A 17,989-nucleotide genomic window follows, 5' to 3' on the forward strand; every position below is an offset into this window, starting at 1 on the left:
TCTGTTGTCTGCCCTCTGGTGGTTGAGGCTATCTAAGAGGCTTGATGGGAGGCTCTGGTGGTGGGTAGAGCTGACTGTTGCTGTGGCGGTCAGAGCTCAGTAAAACCTTGATCCACTTGACTGTTGATGGGTGGGGCTGGGTTCCCTCCCTGTTGCTGTCCTTAGTTTTGTTTTAATAGACATCCTAAATCAGTGTGAGGAATTTCCTTTCTATTAATAGTCTGCTGAGATTTTTTTTTTTTAAATTAGGAGTAGATGTCAAAAGTAGATTCTGTCAAATGTGCTTTTTTTTGTATTTGTAGAGATGATCATGTAGCTTGTTTGTTGATATGTGAGTTACATCTTTATGTGTGTTTGCTAAAGCAATCTTGCATTCCTGGGTTACACTCTGCTTGGTCGTGATGTTGGATTCAGTTTGCTAAAAACTTTAGACTTTTTATATCTATGTTCATGAGGGATATTGGTCTATAGTCTTATTTTCTTATCATGTCCTCGGTTTTCATATCAGCATAATTCTGGCTTCATAGAATGACTGGGAAGTATAGTTTGCTCTTCAATTTTCTAGAAAAGTTGTGTAGTGTTGGGAATTTCTTTCTTATATTATTTATAGATAGAATCATTTGTGGAGCCATTTTGGCCAGGAGTTTTCTTTATTGGAAGATTTTCAACTACAAATTCAATGTCTTTCATAGGTATAGGACTATTTAGGTTATCTGTTTTTTCTTGCATGAATTTGTCTTTTAAGGAATTTGTCTGTTTCATGTAGGTTGACAAATCTGTTCTTCTAGAATGGATAATGGTATTCCTTTACTGTCATTTTGAGTTGGTAGTGATGTTCCTCATTCCTGTTGTTGGTAATTTGTGTCTTTTCTCCATTTTCCTGATCAGTCTTGCTTGAGGTTTATCAATTTTATTGACCTTTTTTGAGCCAGCCTTTGCTTTCATTCATTTTTCTGTATTTTTTCCTACTTTCTATTCCACTTTCAGATTTCCACTCTGATCTTTATCATTTCCGTTTCTCTCACTTTGAGTTTAATTTGCTCTTCTTTTTTTGTTTTCTTTTTTGTGTCCCTGCTTGGAAATGCCCAACTTATGAGGTTTAGGTTAGAGATTTCTCTTTTCTTCGGCTTATATCTGTGGTTCAGGAAAATAAAACTTTTGTAACCTTCAGAACAGATCAGACTGATATCTGTGCAGGCAACAATAGCACATACTTTGTCAAAGATTGCCTTTGAGGTAGATTTTATTTTTCTAACAGTTTCAAGATCATGAAATAAAGTATGAAATGAAAACAATGTGTCACTAAGCTAGATGATAGAGTTTTCTTTCTTACATGTACGAATTGCTATTTTTTAAAAAAAATCTTGATTTTTCAGCACTTTCCTGTCCCCCTGCTTGATTTAGGGGATACTGCAGCTTTCTACTACAGACTTTGTTTCTGGTTGATACGGGGAATACTGTGTTCCATCCTTGTTTTTCAGTTTTAACAAAAACATTCTCTGGGTAAATTTTCCTTTGAAAATAAGAATAACACTTCTACAACTTATGAGCTACTTACTACGTGTTACCCAGTTGTAAGACCTGTTTTGTGTTCCCGTGTTGGAGATGGGGAGGTAGAAATGGATACTTATTTCAATATATTGAATACTTTTGTTACCTGTATTCTAGCTGTTTCAGTTATGTATTTTAATGATGTTCTCAATGTATCATTAGTCCTGTGTTTGAATTACTGATTACTCCATCCACTCTTGGTAGGCACTTAATTTATTACTGATGGAATGGTTATTCTACTTTTATGAATCATCTTGTTTGACTAAAAGCTAATTTTTGGGATATACATATAACATATGGATACATTTCCTCAGTTTAAAAAATTAATATTTTTTAGATAGATGGAAGTTTTGTCTACTAGTTGAGTCCTGATTTTCTCCCTTCCACCAGTTTTGGGCATTTAAATTTTAGGTTGATCCATATGAAATTGCCAACATTCAACCTCCTTTGACCTTTGAACAGCAATTTCTTATGCTTCAGCCTATGATATGTGGCCATAAGGCAGACACGTAATTGTTTTGTGTGTTTTTATACCATAGTGCCCTAGCTCATGTATTACTCTGCAGCTTATTTTTCACCTCAACAGTGTAGCATGATGATTTTCTTCATGGAAATCCATACAGATTTCTGCCTTGCTGTTTTTTAAATGCTGCATAATTTTTCATAGTTTGGCTTTTTCCTAGTTTTAGTCATTCCCTAGTGCTGACCAGTTAGGTTGCTTACACTTTTCCCGTGTTGTCTTTAGGCCTTTGTGACTATAAATTGTTTTTATTGTTTACTATCGTAAAACCATAGAACTGTCCATTAAAACTGCATTTAAACTCTTTTGCATTGAAAAATTTTATTACTGTAATATACTCCTTCTATTTATTGATAGTTAGTCTTCTTTCAGTTATTTGTCAAGAACAGTAATTCTATTACTTTTAATTTTGACCCTAACCTATTGTGTTTCCGCTCAGTTCTTCCAAGCTATGTTGTAAGCTTTTAAAGCAAAGAGAGTTTATAGTTCTGGCATTGCCTTCCCCATTCTCTTTCTTAGCATCTAATTCAGAGCTTTTTTCATGATAAGCACTCTGGAAATAATTATTAATAAGCCAGTGTGTACTTAGTTGATTTCGTCAAATTTAACCAAGTCCACAATTGAACGGCTATGGTTGATAATCCTTTGGCTAAGACCGAAATTATGATAAGTTATTCAAAATAATTATATTCTAAAACACTGTTGCGCCCAAAGAAATATGTGAACCATATATGCAATTTAAAACTTCCTAGGGAATTCCCTGATGGTCCAGTGGTTAGGACTCCGTGCTCTCACTGCCAAGGGCCAGGGTTTGATTCCTGGTTGGGGAACTAACAGCCTGCAGGCCATGTGGCACAGCCAAAAAATAAACAAATTAAAACAAACAAACAAAAAAACTTCCTAGTAGCTACATTAAAAAAAGAGAGGGGAATAGGTGAAATTTAATTTTAGTATATACCTTTTGACCCAGTATATCCAAAATAGTATCATTTCAACATGTAATTTATAAAATACACAGAATTATTTGACTTATATTTACATTCTTTTTGTTTGATACTAGGTCTTTAAAATCTGGTGTGTATGTTATACTTGTAGCTTTATACATCTCAATTTGCTCTACCCCCATTGCAGGTTTTACGGGTCACTAAAATGGAGTGGTGTGTGTGTGTGTGTGTGTGTGTGTGTGTGTGTGTGTGTGTGTGTACACCCATACATAAGTATACACACATACAATTTTTTTGTTTCTTGATTAGAGTTTCTGGTTAATCAGTCTTACTAAAGACATGTTTATGTTTTCTCACTTCCTGATCTATGGGGCTTGTAACTCTGAAGAGACAAGTGAATTTTAAAAATGCCATAATTTATACTTTTATAGTAGTATCTTGGTAATAATAATCTAATTTGGAATTGTTAGTATAGTCTCTGGCAAAAAAAGTTGTATTTTAAACATGAATCTTCTTAAGCTTTTCAGTCAGGTATAATACAGGTGAAAAATATAACTTCACATTTTGTGTATTTTGCTTTTCTTAGGTGTCTGCTGCAGATATTTCATCAAACAAGGATGAAGAAGAAAACTCTATGCACAATACAGTTGTGTTGTTTTCTAGCAGTGACAAGTTCACTTTGCATCAGGTTTGAACTAAATTATTTGTCTTCCACTTTTTTTAAAAAAAATAATTAATTAATTAATTAATGGCTGAGTTGGGTCTTTGTTGCTGGGTGTGGGCTTTCTCTAGTTGCGGCGAGCGGGGGCTACTCTTCCATGTGGTGCGTGGGCTTCTCACTGTGGTGGCTTCTCTTGTGGAGCACGGGCTCTCGGCGTGCGGGCTTCAGTAGTTGTGGCTCACGGGCTCTAGATCGCAGGCTGAGCAGTTGTGGCGCACAGGCTTAGTTGCTCCGCGGCATATGGGATTGTCCCAGACCAGGGCTCGAACCTTTGTCCCCTGCATTGGCAGGAGGATTCTTAACCACTGCGCCACCAGGGAAGCCCTGTCTTCCACTTTTGAACTCCTCCTTGCCCATTTCTACTTTATCCCATATGTACTGCAGTCATTTAATATTTAGCTCTAGAGCTATACCAACTAAGAAGGTGCTTTATAAAAATTATAAAATTAGTATATCGGTATAGTCTTAGTTTGGTCTCGAATTTAAAATACGTTAATGTGTTCTTAATTTCAGGATATGTGTGTAGTTTGTGGCAGTTTTGGCCAAGGAGCAGAGGGAAGATTACTTGCCTGTTCTCAGTGTGGTCAGTGTTACCATCCATACTGCGTCAGTATTAAGGTAAGTACACTTAGATTTAAATATTAATGTAAATATGCTTCACGTTAACAAAAATGTATTGAGATTTGATTTGATTAGTACCATGCTGCTTCCAGTTCTTATAATTAATCAATTATTGTTTGTTAGGATTATTATACATATGTGACAATATTTAAGTACTCTAAATATTAAAGTACACCCTCCACTTCACCCCCCCCCCCACCCCCCTGCTCCTTCACTACCTTTTTGGAATCTCAGTTGTGTGCGAAATTGTGTGATATTGTCCTCAGATCACTAACACCTTGTTGGGTTTTTTTCCCCAATTGTTTTTCTTTCTGTGCTTTAGTTTGTATAGTTTCTATTACGTTCCCAGAATACACTGTTATTATGCAGTATCCAGTCTATTTTTAAGGCCATCCAGTGGATTTTTTACCCAGATAATTCTGTTTTTTAATCTCAGTTCCATTCTATAGCTTATACTTACCTTGTGGTTTAAAATTTTTTCTTCATTATGTTTTTTCTTTCAAGTCCTTGAAAAGTTTATAATTGTCTGCTACTTCTATCATCTGTGACATTTCTCATTGTATTCACTAATTTTTCATTTTGTAAATGTTTTACAGCTTTTTTTTTTTTAACATCTAGTAATTTTTGATTGAATGTGGACATTGTGCATTGTGATAGTATATTGTTGAGAGTCTAGATTTTGTTCCTTTAAAATGCAGTGAGATTTTGTTGTGGCAGGCAGTTATTTGTGGATAAGTTTGAACCTTTTGACACTTCTTTTTAAGCTTTGAGGTGAGTCCACAGAGCCTTCACTCTGAGGTGGCTATTCTCAAACTTTTTGGTCTTAGAACCCTTAACACTCTTAAAAAGTATTGAGGACGCCAAGGAGATTTTGTCTATGAAGATAATAATGATTGAATATTTACTGTTTTAGAAATTACAACTGAGAATATTTTAAAACACAAAAATATGCAGATACACCTTGTATAATGCCAATGTAATGATGTTTTATGCATCATGTAGCGTCTACAAAACATCACAGAGTGAATTAAAGTGAATAGTTTAGATCACACTTTCCTAAGTGCTGTTCTAGCACCAGTTTAATACTTGGGGGCATGGCCTTTATGAGGTCTCTGCGGAATTCTCCCTAAACCTTCCCCTTCCTGCTCCCTACACGCCCCCATTCACCAGTGTCTTTTCAGTCTGATTGGTTGAGATTCAGATGTCTTCCAGCACTGGTTGCACTCTGATATTTATTACAGATTCCCAGGAGCTCTGCTTTGCCCTGGTTTTGGGTCCTTGTGTGACCTCCTGAATGTGCAGCTTGGTGTTCAGTCGAAGACTAAAGGGAAATATTGTGTAGATTCCTGGAGTTCTTTCTTACTGCTCCCTTCTTTCCAGTGTTCTGTCCTGCACATTCCAACTGCCTCAGCCCCCTGGACTCCATCAATGTGTCCTAAACTCAGTGAGCCCGTTGTACTTGCCTGGGCTTGTCCTTCCCTGGGGATCATTCTGGAAAATAAAATGGCTATAGGCAGAATATCATAGGACTCTCCTTGCTTGTTTCCCTCCTCTCAGAAAAAGTCTTACACTGCCTTTTGTCCAGTATCCGAGAACAAGTGTTTCATAAATTTTGCCCAGTTTTCTCGTGTTTTACGATGGGAGACAGGTCTCGTTTCAGTTATTCCATCGTAGTTGAAGCAAATATCCGTTAGACTATAAAACACGTCTCTCATGCCTTAGACATGATACATGGATGGGACCCTGGATAATATCTTGGTTCAAAGAGCTCTTAAAAATGAAGATAAAACCAGTTCAATATGAGGCAAAAAAGAGTGCATAGTAGAGCCCTGAAATCTAAGAGGGAATTTCAAGGAGGGGGGTATTGTTCAAATGTTGAAATACCGCAAAGAGGTCAAATGATAAACACTAGTACATTGTCTAGATTTGGGAGTAAGGTCTTGACTGACTGACTTGAGCAGTTTCACTGGTGGTGGGCAGAGTGACCAGACTGTAGTGTGTTGAAGAGTCACTTTGAACTGAGGGACTTGAGAATTCGACTGTAAAGGACCACAGACTGTGAAACAGGAAAACTTAGTAGGAATGAAGATATATCATTAAAAAAAATTCTACTACTTTATCTTCATCTTACCTTTCTTCTAAGCCAGGGATTGGTAAACTGCTACACAGGCCAAATCTTGCCCACTGCCTATTTTTCTAAGTGAAGTTTAATTGGAACACAGCCATGCTCTTTTGTTTACATATGTCTGTAGTGAGCTTCACACTAAGTGGCACAATTATGTAGTTTAACATACTGCCTGGCCAGCGAAGTCTAGAATATTTATTATCCTATCCTTTTACAGAAAAAGTTTGCTGGCTACTGCTCTATGCTACCCTGCTCTTCCTACCCTAGGCTCTTTCTTCCATTTGGGTAAATAATATAACCTGATAATCTAAGACTAATTTAAACATATCAGTAGGCTAATCAAAGTAATAAATATACACGCTTAAGAAGCAAATGTCTTTAAGAGCCTTATGGTAACCGACCGACCCGTCTTCCTCTACCTCCACATCTGAGTCCTGTTCACCACAACGCAACCCCTTTGGGGTCTTTCAGGTCCTTCTTTTTGTAGTTAACTGTACAGCGCTAAATAATATACTCGTGTTACTCCTTTATGTGTGTTAGATTTTGTTGACTTGCCTCTATAAATAAATAAATGCTGATTTAGCTCTTAAAGTACACCTCCTGCCTTCTCCCAGCATCCTCCCAGTATAGTTGTTTTACTATATTTAGTTAATAAACAGTGTTGGTTATGACTCCATAAATGTTCACTGGAGATCAAAATAGTGTACTATGACTTTATTTTGTTTTTCATGGAGTTTTTAATAGCAAGAAGAAAATAATGATTCATGATTCTCCATTAGTTTTTATTTGTTTTTACCTACTGTAGAAGCATGATCATACCAGATTATTTCAGCAAGTACCTGTTTTTCTGGGAAAGGCTTACCCCCTTCCACACTCTGCTTTTCCCTGTTCTGAGCTGGGCTGGTAGCTTCTAGGTCTGTTGCTCAGTTCTCATCCTTAAGCATCTCTGGGCTGACATCCTCTTTTGGGTTCATTGCTTTCTAGATCCCACATCTTCCTTTTTCTTGGTATACACCCTCACTTTGTTCCTCATATCTCTTAAGTAACGTCATTAGAAAGGGTACTTGGAAGCTGAATTTTGAGTCGTTGTCTGAAAGGCATTCCACTTTAACACTTAATTGCTTCTTTAGTTAGATTAAGGACTGTACCTTGAGAAGTATTTTCCTGTAGAATTGGAAACTGTTACACTATATTAGCATCCAAAGTTGGAAAGTTTGATGCTACTTTGATAGTTGTTCATTTATTTAACTCTTCTCTTCCTCTCAGGTAGCTTTAAGACCTTATTCTTCATGATCTTAATTTTTATTCTGTATCTTGATTGTTTGCTATTTTGTTATAACACGGGTTCTTTGCGGTCCTTTTTACCTGTAGACTCTAGTCTTTTGAGATCTTTTAGTTTGTTCCAAATTCTTAATACTACACGATGTGGCTGCTTTCTGGAATTTATTAGAAGCATAGAGATTCTCAGATTTTTCCACTTGAGTTAGACCCTTGAGGCAAAGGAGAATAAGCAGAGGACTGAATACGAACTTAAGAAGTCCTGGCTTCTTAGCCTAAAATCCTCCAAGACCATAAAATGGCCTTGGGAACTCATGTTGTACCTTAATTTTCTTTGCATTTTTAATATTGTTTTTAATATACAAGTCCTTATGCGACGTACACAACTTTCAGGATCATGAATTCATGAAATGTCATAGATTGAAACTTTATCAATACATTTTCAAGTCCTGTGTTAACAATAATGGGGTCATTTACTTGTTTTCTTTAAAAACCAGTTACCACATCTATCAAGTGGACATAAAATCCAGAGCACAAGGTAGTTATATAAACTAAAAAAGGCATTAAAATATGGATCACTTTATATTATTCTGTCCAATAGGCAGACTCCTAAAAGTACATGAACGTGGTCACCCCGGAATTGGGCCACTGTTGGTGCTCAGTAAATGTTAGTTGCTTGCGTCTTTTCTGCTCCTAGGTATGTAAGCACCATGTTCATTTGGCACTTGATCAAATATGGCGTATTTGATCATGTTCACATGAGGCGTAGGTTGACGTATGAATCACATGGCTTGGTTGTTTCTTTTGCAGATCACTAAAGTGGTTCTGAGCAAGGGTTGGAGGTGTCTGGAGTGCACTGTGTGTGAGGCCTGTGGGAAGGCGACAGACCCAGGAAGACTCCTGCTGTGTGACGATTGTGACATAAGTTACCACACCTACTGCTTGGACCCGCCACTGCAGACAGTTCCCAAAGGAGGCTGGAAGTGCAAATGGTACTCCAGGACTTATGTTTCCCTTGTTAGACTTTTTAAGTTCAGAACTTTCCCACATGACTTTAGTTTTCACAAATTAGCAACAACTGCTTAATTGCGTGATATGTGTTTACAATGATAGATAACACTAATCAGAAAATTTTTCAAATATGCATTAAATGCTTTCCCCCTATTCTGTTCTTGTGTAGCTTCTTGAATTTCAGTAACTAAATAACTGAGTAAATAAAACTGAGACTTGTGGGGTGTTGGGTTTCAGGTGTGTGTGGTGCAGACACTGTGGAGCAACGTCTGCAGGTCTGAGATGTGAATGGCAGAACAACTACACACAGTGTGCTCCCTGTGCAAGCTTGTCCTCCTGCCCCGTCTGCTACCGAAACTATAGAGAAGAAGACCTCATTCTGCAGTGTAGACAATGTGATAGGTATTGTGCTGGGGGTTTTTTTCATCTTTTGTAAGCTTTTCTCTCTTAAATATAGCAAAAGGAAATTGAAAAATAACTTTCTTCTCTCTTAAATTTAAGAAGTAAGAGTTTTCCTTTCCAGATTTTTAGTCAGCTAGAAGCTTAACAGAAGTTTTCTGTTTCATAGTCTCAATTCTAGGCTAAACATTTTTCAGTTGGGGCTTTCTGAGGGTTGAGGTCTTTGATTTCGGTGGTATATTATTGTGCTCTGTTAGCACCGTACATGTAATATTAGTAATCATATTATTTCATCAGTAGTACGGGATTCTCAGGATTCTGCCTACCAGTTCTTTGTTGTAAGGCAGGGTGACTTTTATTTCCCAGTGACCGTTCAGTGTCATTTACACAAGCTCTGTGTACTTCACAGTAGATGCATCACCTGGAGCACATACATGCCTCACCACTCAGTTACGTGAATTCCTTTCTACTTGCCCTGACTAGCTTCCTTGCTGTCTCTGAAATACTCAGTGTTTTGTCATAAAGCAATTATCCCATCCTCATATAATGTACGTTTGCTTCGTTCATAGTACCTGTTCTCATTGCTTTTTCTTCTTCTCAGCTCTGACAATTTTTCTGGGTCGATAGGAATGGTTAGAGAAGGGTGACATGGGCTAGGTGGGAGGAGCACATGAGACTTGGGGGCTTTAAGGTTGGAGGCTGTCAGCTCCTGTTGCAGCTTTTAAAAGGAAACCATCCTCAGTATATTTCTTCTTCTTTTTTTAATGTATGAATATGGTCTTTTTAGATGGATGCATGCAGTTTGTCAAAACTTAAATACTGAAGAGGAAGTGGAAAATGTAGCAGACATTGGTTTTGATTGTAGCATGTGCAGACCCTATATGCCTACATCAAATGGTAAGCAAATGATTTAAATGGTGAGTCTGTGCTCTTGGATTGATACAACTCACTTGTGCCTGCTGTCCTTAACCAGTGAGTGGGCTTAACTCTACTTCTTTTTCTCTTTTTTGTGAAACTATGATTTGGACAAGTATTTTATGAAAAATAAGTTACTTTTTGTTTTAAATTAACTCTTACTGTCCCAATAATATGTTAAAACAATCTACTTACATAAAGGAAGTAAATTAAGAATATATTTTAGCTATAAGATGTAATTTTTGCTTTCAAGACTCATAATCTTGGGGACTTCAATGGTGGTGCAGTGGTTAAGAATCTGCCTGCCAGTGCAGGGGACATGGGTTCAATCCTTGGTCTAGGAAGATCCCACATGCCTCGGAGCAACTAAGCCTGAGCGCCACAACTATTGAGCCTGCGCTCTAGAGCCCGTGAGCCACAACTACTGAGCCTGCGTGCCACAACTACTGAAGCCCACGAGCCTAGAGCCCGTGTTCTGCAACAAGAGAAGCCACCACAATGAGAAGCCCGCGCACCTCAACGAAGAGTAGCCCCCGCTTGCCATAACTAGAGAAAGCCTGCGCACAGCAACGAAGACCCAACGCAGCCAAAAATAAATAAATATATAAATAAATAAATTTATTTATTTATTTTTTTTAGGTGTCCCTTTAAAAAAAATTTTTTTAACATCTTTATTGCAGTATAATTGCTTTACAATGTTGTGTTAGTTTCTGCTGTATAACAAAGTGAATTAGGTATACGTATACATATATCCCCTCCCTCTTGCGTCTCCCTCCCACCCCTCTACGTGGTCACAAAGCACCGAGCTGATCTCCCTGTGCTATGCGGCTGCTATCTATTTTACATTTGGTAGTGTATATATGTCAGTGCTACTCTCTCACTTCGTCCCAGCTTACCCTTCCCCCTCCCCATGTCCTCAAGTCCATTCTCTATGTCTGCATCTTTATTCCATCCTGCACCTAGGTTCTTGAGTACCTTTTTTTTTTTTTTTAGATTCCATATATATGTGTTAGCATACAGTATTTGTTTTTCTCTTTCTGACTGACTTTACTCTGTACGACAGACTCTAGGTCCATCCACCTCACTACAAATTACTCAATTTTGTTTCTTTTTTGGCTGAGTAATATTCCATTGTATACATGTGCCACATCTTCTTTATCCATTCATCTGTCGGTGGACACTTAGGTTGCTTCCATGTCCTGGCTATTGTAAATAGTGTTGCAATGACATTATGGTACATGACTCTTTTTGAATTATGGTTTTCTCAGGGTATATGCCCAGTAGTGGGATTGCTGGGTCATATGGTAGTTCTATTTTTAGTTTTTTAAGGAACCTCCATACTGTTCTCCATAGTGGCTGTGTCAATTTATATTCCCACCAGCAGTGCAAGAGTGTTCCCTTTTCTCCACACCCTCTCCAGCATTTATTGTTTGTAGATTTTTTGATGGTGGCCATTCTGACCGGTGTGAGGTGATACCTCATTGTAGTTTTGATTTGCATTTCTCTAATGATTAGTGATGTTGAACATCTTTTCATGTGTTTGCTGCCAATCTGTATATCTTCTTTGGAGAAACGTCTATTTAGGTCTTCTGCCCATTTTTGGATTGGGTTGTTTGTTTTTTTTGATATTGAGCTGCATGAGCTGCTTATAAATTTTGGAGATGAATCCTTTGTCAGTTGCTTCGTTTGCAAATATTTTCTGCCATTCTGAGGGTTATCTTTTCATCTTGTTTATGGTTTCCTTTGCTGTGCAAAAACTTTTAAGTTTCATTAGGTCCCATTTGTTTGTTTTTATTTCCATTTCTCTAGGAGGTGGGTCAAAAAGGATCTTGCTGTGATTTATGTCATAGAGTGTTCTGCCTATGTTTTCCTCTAAGAGTTTTATAGTGTCTGACCTTACATTTAGGTCTTTAATCCATTTTCAGTGTATGTTTGTGTATGGTGTTAGGGAGTGTTCTAATTTTATTCTTTTACATGTAGCTGTCCAGTTTTCCTAGCACCACTTACTGAAAAATAAATAAAATTATTTTTAAAAAGACTCATAATCTTGTAGTTATTAGCAATACATAGGAATCCAGTACATTGGTTCTTTACCTTTACCAGTTTTTCTTCCATGATGTTGTGTATTTCCTCCACCATTTCTCTTTGTTGCTTTGTTGTTTTAAAGACAGCTTTTAATTCTATTTAATTTAATTCTATTTAGTTTTCAAGCATTCATTTTAGTAAAATGGGTACAGTAGTAGAAACTTGAATCATATGTAAATCTTTAAATACACCTTACCTTTTGTGAAAAAATCACGAGTTTTTTTTTTTTGTTTTTGTTTTTTTTCCATTTCAGTGCCTTCCTCAGACTGCTGTGAATCTTCACTTGTAGCACAAATTGTCACAAAAGTGAAAGAGCTAGGTAAAATCTGAAATGCTTTCCTTGACTGTTCTTTACAAAAAGCACAGAAATGCTTTTATATAACTGAATTGTGACACATGACATGAATCCTGCCTTACTCATGTGGGGTGTTCAGTGTAAATTCCCTAATGTTGGTAATCATTTCTGTAATTACATACAAAATGTCTGTCTTTCCCAGCTTTAGTGGGACAGTATTCCTACAGATCTCACCAAATTGGCAGTGAAAATAACCACTTTTGAAATAACCGTTAACTACATACTTGCTTTGGTTTCATTGATACATTATTGTGTTTAGTTATCAGTTAGACTAGACAATAAGGCCTAGTTAGCAAACAGAGAGTCCTTCAGAATTCATTCTCTTACTATTTTTTTCTGTAATAGATCAGCCTAGAATAGTGACTAACATGATACTCTTATTAAACTCTCATTCTTTTGCCTACTTCTATTTGATATCATCTGATACAAAAACATTTGGATCATACAGAAATTGTTCTAATGAACAGCAATTTTGTACACTTAAATTTTTGCAGAATTTCTGCTTATTTACTACCTCTCCTTGTAAGTGATTATACTGATGCTTTGATTTCCAAATGGGCTTATGGAGTATTTTTGTTTCTCCTTTGTAAATTGATCCTTACCTTTTAGTCTGAAAGGATACTCTAGCGTAAGGCTCATAGTCGAGTGACTGAAGCATTGCTTTTAGCTTCCGTGCTTTCTTTTTAAATCCCTGTATTGATACATGAAAATAGAAATGCCAGGAAGACCATTTAAAAAAGAACTTACAACCTTTCTCTCTATAATTCAAGGAGGTTTGACCAGCTATGCTTACTTTTAACTGAGTACTGTTAATTATTTGTGCATTTCATAGGTAATTGGTTTATAGAAGTCACATTCCCTTGACATGGTCCTTATGGAACAATAATCAACTTATCAATCAAAATTAAAATGAGAGTTTTAATTTGTATCCTTGGGATATTGTAATTTTAGATCCACCCAAGACCTACACCCAGGATGGTGTATGTTTGACTGAATCAGGGATGACTCAGTTACAGAGCCTCACAGTTACTGTTCCAAGAAGAAAACGGTCAAAACCAAAGTTGAAGTTGAAGATCATAAATCAGAATAGCGTGGCCGTCCTTCAGACCCCTCCAGACATCCAATCAGAGCATTCAAGGGATGGTGAAATGGATGATAGTCGAGGTAATACTTACATATTTTCCATGGAATATGTTTGCAAAAATAAAGAATATAAAAGAGCTTTTAAAATTATTTATCTAAGGGTAGATCCTGCTGACTTAGAAGGTAACCCTTGGTGTGACACTGTCCTATGTGAGTGGTCTTCTTAGACCTTGCCTTTTCAGGTTCTCTTCGTTTCATGTATCCTTTTAGAACAGACCTATATTACAGAAATTTCCAGGAGCAGAGCACCATATCTTTGAAGGTCACAGATCTTTTCAGGGTTTGCCAGATAGCTGCATGAACCTCTTCATATGCTGTGAACTTGGATTCCATGGTTAATTTAAAGTAGAACTCCATGCAATCTAGAAATGAAAAACCATCATTAATGCTCAAATATAAGCTTATATTCACAGATGCTCATCATAAACCATCTGTTTATAAACATTTTCTTGATCAGGTTTTTCTAGCTGAATTTTCTTGAGATGAAGAAATAATTTCAGTGGCATTAAATTCAACATGAGTTTTATTTTTGCTTATCTCTGAAGATCACCATAGGCTTGTTTGTTTTTAGGGTGGTTATTTCTTTTCAGTTGATTCAAAAATAAAGTAATAATTGCTTTTGTTCCATCACATCTTAATCATTCACCAGTATTTATTGAATGCCTGCTGTGTGCCACATGTTGGCAGTCATGTCAGTGAGCAAAGCAGATAAAATTCTCTGCTCATGGAACTTACATTTTAATGTTAACAGAAAAGATCATTAAAAATACGTAACATAATAAGTTAATAAAGATGTATTTGGCAAGTGCTGTTGAGAGGACTTGGGAGCACAGACAGTGGGCTGAGGGCCCAGGTGAACTGGAAGCCGTTCGTAAGCACCGACTTTAAAGAGTTGAGTGAGCCACTTGATTATCTGAGGGAAGAGACAACGGGAAAGACCCTGGGTGGGATGTGCCTATACGTTTGCTGAACATCGTGGAGAACAGTGTGTCCAGCACAGTGAGCAAAGGGATAAAGGCCTGTGATGAGATCAGAGATGTGAGGAGAGGTGGGGTGACTCAGTAGGTCCTGTAGGACCATAAAGGTGACGCTTAAGGCATTTACTGTAAATGGAATGGGAGGTTGTTGGAGGTATCTGATGAGAACAGTGGCAAAATCTTACTTATATTTTAAAAGGAACACTCTGCTGTGATGCAAACAGACTTTTAAGCCCAAGAGTTGTAGCAGGTAGCTCAGGCAGGAGGCTTTTGCAGTCGTCCAGGTGAGAGATGATGGTGGCTTAGAATGGGTCTGTGTGTGCTCCTGTTATTTTATCAAGTAATCCTCACATTTCTTTCACAGTAGTGTGTTTTTGGGTCTATGTGGTTGGAGAAAAGCTTCTGATGCTTATGTATAACTCATTTTCAAGTACCATTGAACAGAAGTTCATTTTGAAGTTTTAAGTGATTTGAGGCTTGTGAAGAAGTAGTCTGTGTATCTGGGAGGAATTGACCTGATTACCATCAGCCAAAGTACAGTGAAGAATTGCAGTTTCTGAGGATATCAGAAAATGCCTGAAAAATGGTTCCATAGTCCCTTAAATCTGAGAAATGCTGCATTTCCCAAAATTTGAAAGGTTTCTTGGTAGTACACACTAATTCCCAAAGTATGAAATTATAGAGGGAATAAATGTTTGTTGATGTTTGTTTAAAAACAAAACATCAATAGGAAGACCTGAGAAGGTTTTCCCTATGACTACCGTTCTGTAAAACAACACTCTGAGAAATGGTGGATATTTCTGCAGCTGTACAGTTTCCAAATTGAGGCTGCCAGCAGGGATATCCCCATAGAAGTAATATTGTCCATCATATTATACACATAATACGTACGTAATTTTAGATTCCACAGGAGTCGACAAAGTCCAAATGAACTTGTGATGCTCCTGAAATATTGCAGCAATACTCATCTTTTTGGGGGTTGTTTTTGTTCATTTTCAAACTCTTCTGATAAACGTTTCTTAAGGAAAATAAGTCATAAACAATCACCTTAGCATATCAGAAACAAACGTGCAATAAAAGCAGGCTCCTGGGGTCTGGATAACCTGTTAGTGCAAAAAAACCCAAATCTAAAGAAAATAAAACTGCTCTCTGTGTCTCAAGAGTGGGAGCACACGGGGAAAAAAAAAAAAAAGTGGGAACACGGGGACTTCCCTGGTGGTGCAGTGGTTCAGAATCCACCTGCCAGTTCAGGGGACACGGGTTCTATCCCTGCTCCGGGAAGATCCCACATGCCGCGGAGCAACTAGGCCCGTGCAACACAACTACTGAGCCTGCGCTCTAGAGCCCGTGAGCCACAACTGCCGAGCCTGCGTGCCACAACTACTGAAGCCCGCGCACCTAGAGCCCGTGCTCCGCAACAAGAGAAGCCACCACAATGAGAAGCCCGCGCACCGCAACCAAGAGTAGCCCCCACTCGCTGCAACTAGAGAAAGCCTGCGTGCAGCAACAAAGACGCAATGCCCACAAAAATAAATAAATTTATTAAAAAAAAAAAAAAAAACGAGTGGGAGCACAGTGCTTCCCTCTCAGTTGCTGCCCCCACCCCCACCCCATAGACCCTCACAGCACAGTGGGGACATCGGGAGGTGGGGAGTGGGACCGCGCCCAGGCTGTGCAGGCAGGGCGTGGGGCAGATTGAGAGGAAGCAGCCGGGTGGGTCGGTTATCACCTCCTGCGATTTGTTAACAGTCATTTCCTCAACGCTTTAAATTTTGTTTTTGGGCAAGTAATATATTCACATATTTTAAAACTGCACAAGAATAAGGGTGTTTCTCTTTTCCCTGTCCTGCCAGGTCACTTCTCCAGAGGCAGCCATTCTTTGTGTCCTTCCAGAGGTGTTTTGTTCACGTACAAGCACATGGATATATATTTTGTGTTCCTTTTGTCTTACAGTTCTTGCTTTTATGTTATTCTTCATTTTTCATGGCCTCATTTTTCATATTCCTTTGTATGGCTGTAAGTAACTCAGTTCCCAAACTGATAAGACCTTTAGGGGTTCTGTTTGTTTGTGTTTTCAGTCTTTTATTGTGTGTTTCCTGAGATTTCATGTATTCCTCCTTGTTTCTCTCCCTCATTTTTGGTGGACATACCTTCTGTTGTGTCTTGAGAGAGAATGCATGGAAGGTAAATTTAAGAGGTTATGTACTTCTGAAAATGTACCCTCCCACCTGACTGATCTTTTCCAGGTTGGAATTCAATTTTCCTTCAGCGTTTTGAAGTCATTGATCCAGTGTCTTTTAGTTCCTGGTATATAGGGAACTTGATACTTTTTATATGATCCGCGTTCTCTCTGGAAGCTCTTGGGATTTTAGGAAATTCTTTGTCTGCAGTGTTCTGAAATTTGATGAAGATATGTCTATTTCAGTCTGTTATGGATGTTTTTCCTTTCTTTTGTTGGGCACTGAGTGGTCCCTTCGTCTGCCATCTCATACCCCTCAGCGTTAGGAAGTGTTCTTGAAACCGTTGGTTCTTAGCCACGGTGCCCCCTCTTCTTTTTCTTGACCCTGCTATTCAGATGTGAAACCCACTCAGCCCGTTCTCCCTGTCTTTTCTCTCCTCCTTTCCAGCTCAGGTCTTTGCATTTTACTCTAAAGTAAATTTTTTATTTTATTTTTCTATCCCTCTACTGATTTTCATTTTTGTTTTGTTTTCAAATATCATGGATTAGTTTCCAAGAGCTTTCTTTCCTTCCTTTGCATGTTCCTTTTCATAGCATCCTGTTCTTGCCTCATGAATGTTTTATCTTACCTGTTGGAGGATTAAAAAATTGTTTCTAATGTTTTCTTTTTCCTGCATAGTCTTTCAATTCCCAGTTGCATTTTGTGGTCTGAGGTCTCTATCTTTCATGTGATAGATAATCCTTGGTTGTCCGTGTGTGATTAAAAGTGAGGACTAAAAGTGGAAAAATAAATTAATAATTTAAAAAAAAAATAAGGAATGAGTGATTAAAAATGATGAAAATCTTCGAGTTTGTGGGTGGTATTTGTTGACTAAGCTTTTGTGACCTGTGCTCACTATTTGGAAAATCCCCTAGTGTCAGTACCTTTAGACAATTCTCTTGGACTGGTCAGGTTTCCCAGAAGAATCATCCTGTCTCCTGCTTGGACAGTAGAGGTTTAGCTGCTGGCTTTCTGGGAGTTTAGTGGGGAAAGGCCCCAGGGGAGAGAGCGCCAGCATTTAACATGCCTGTAGTCACTTAATCCTGTTTTCAGTCCATGACCCCAGTGTTGAGTTTGAGTGTCTGAGTCCCAAATCCTGTGAGTGTGAATGGCAGCCTCCCAGTG

General features: G+C 38.0%; 1 protein-coding gene across 17 annotated transcripts in view; it reads left to right on the forward strand.

Moving 5' to 3' along the window:
- The window catches only part of KMT2C (lysine methyltransferase 2C), a 288,523-nt gene that overhangs the window by 195,943 nt on the left and 74,591 nt on the right, over positions 1–17,989 (forward strand). For 15 of the 17 annotated variants that reach the window (XR_009008902.1, XM_057550459.1, XM_057550470.1 and 12 more), the window contains 7 exons: positions 3,602–3,703; positions 4,250–4,354; positions 8,571–8,752; positions 9,009–9,173; positions 9,958–10,067; positions 12,424–12,489; positions 13,477–13,689. Coding sequence is in view for 16 of the 17 variants with exons in the window: in XM_057550459.1 (XP_057406442.1) it covers positions 3,602–3,703; positions 4,250–4,354; positions 8,571–8,752; positions 9,009–9,173; positions 9,958–10,067; positions 12,424–12,489; positions 13,477–13,689 (943 nt within the window). In the remaining variant the exon portion in view is untranslated. The remainder of the gene's footprint in view (positions 1–3,601; positions 3,704–4,249; positions 4,355–8,570; positions 8,753–9,008; positions 9,174–9,957; positions 10,068–12,423; positions 12,490–13,476; positions 13,690–17,989) is intronic. The other 2 variants (XM_057550466.1, XM_057550471.1) reach the window with 2 other exon arrangements.

The sequence above is a fragment of the Balaenoptera acutorostrata genome, chromosome 7, assembly GCF_949987535.1.
Source record: "Balaenoptera acutorostrata chromosome 7, mBalAcu1.1, whole genome shotgun sequence".
NCBI lineage: Eukaryota > Metazoa > Chordata > Mammalia > Artiodactyla > Balaenopteridae > Balaenoptera > Balaenoptera acutorostrata.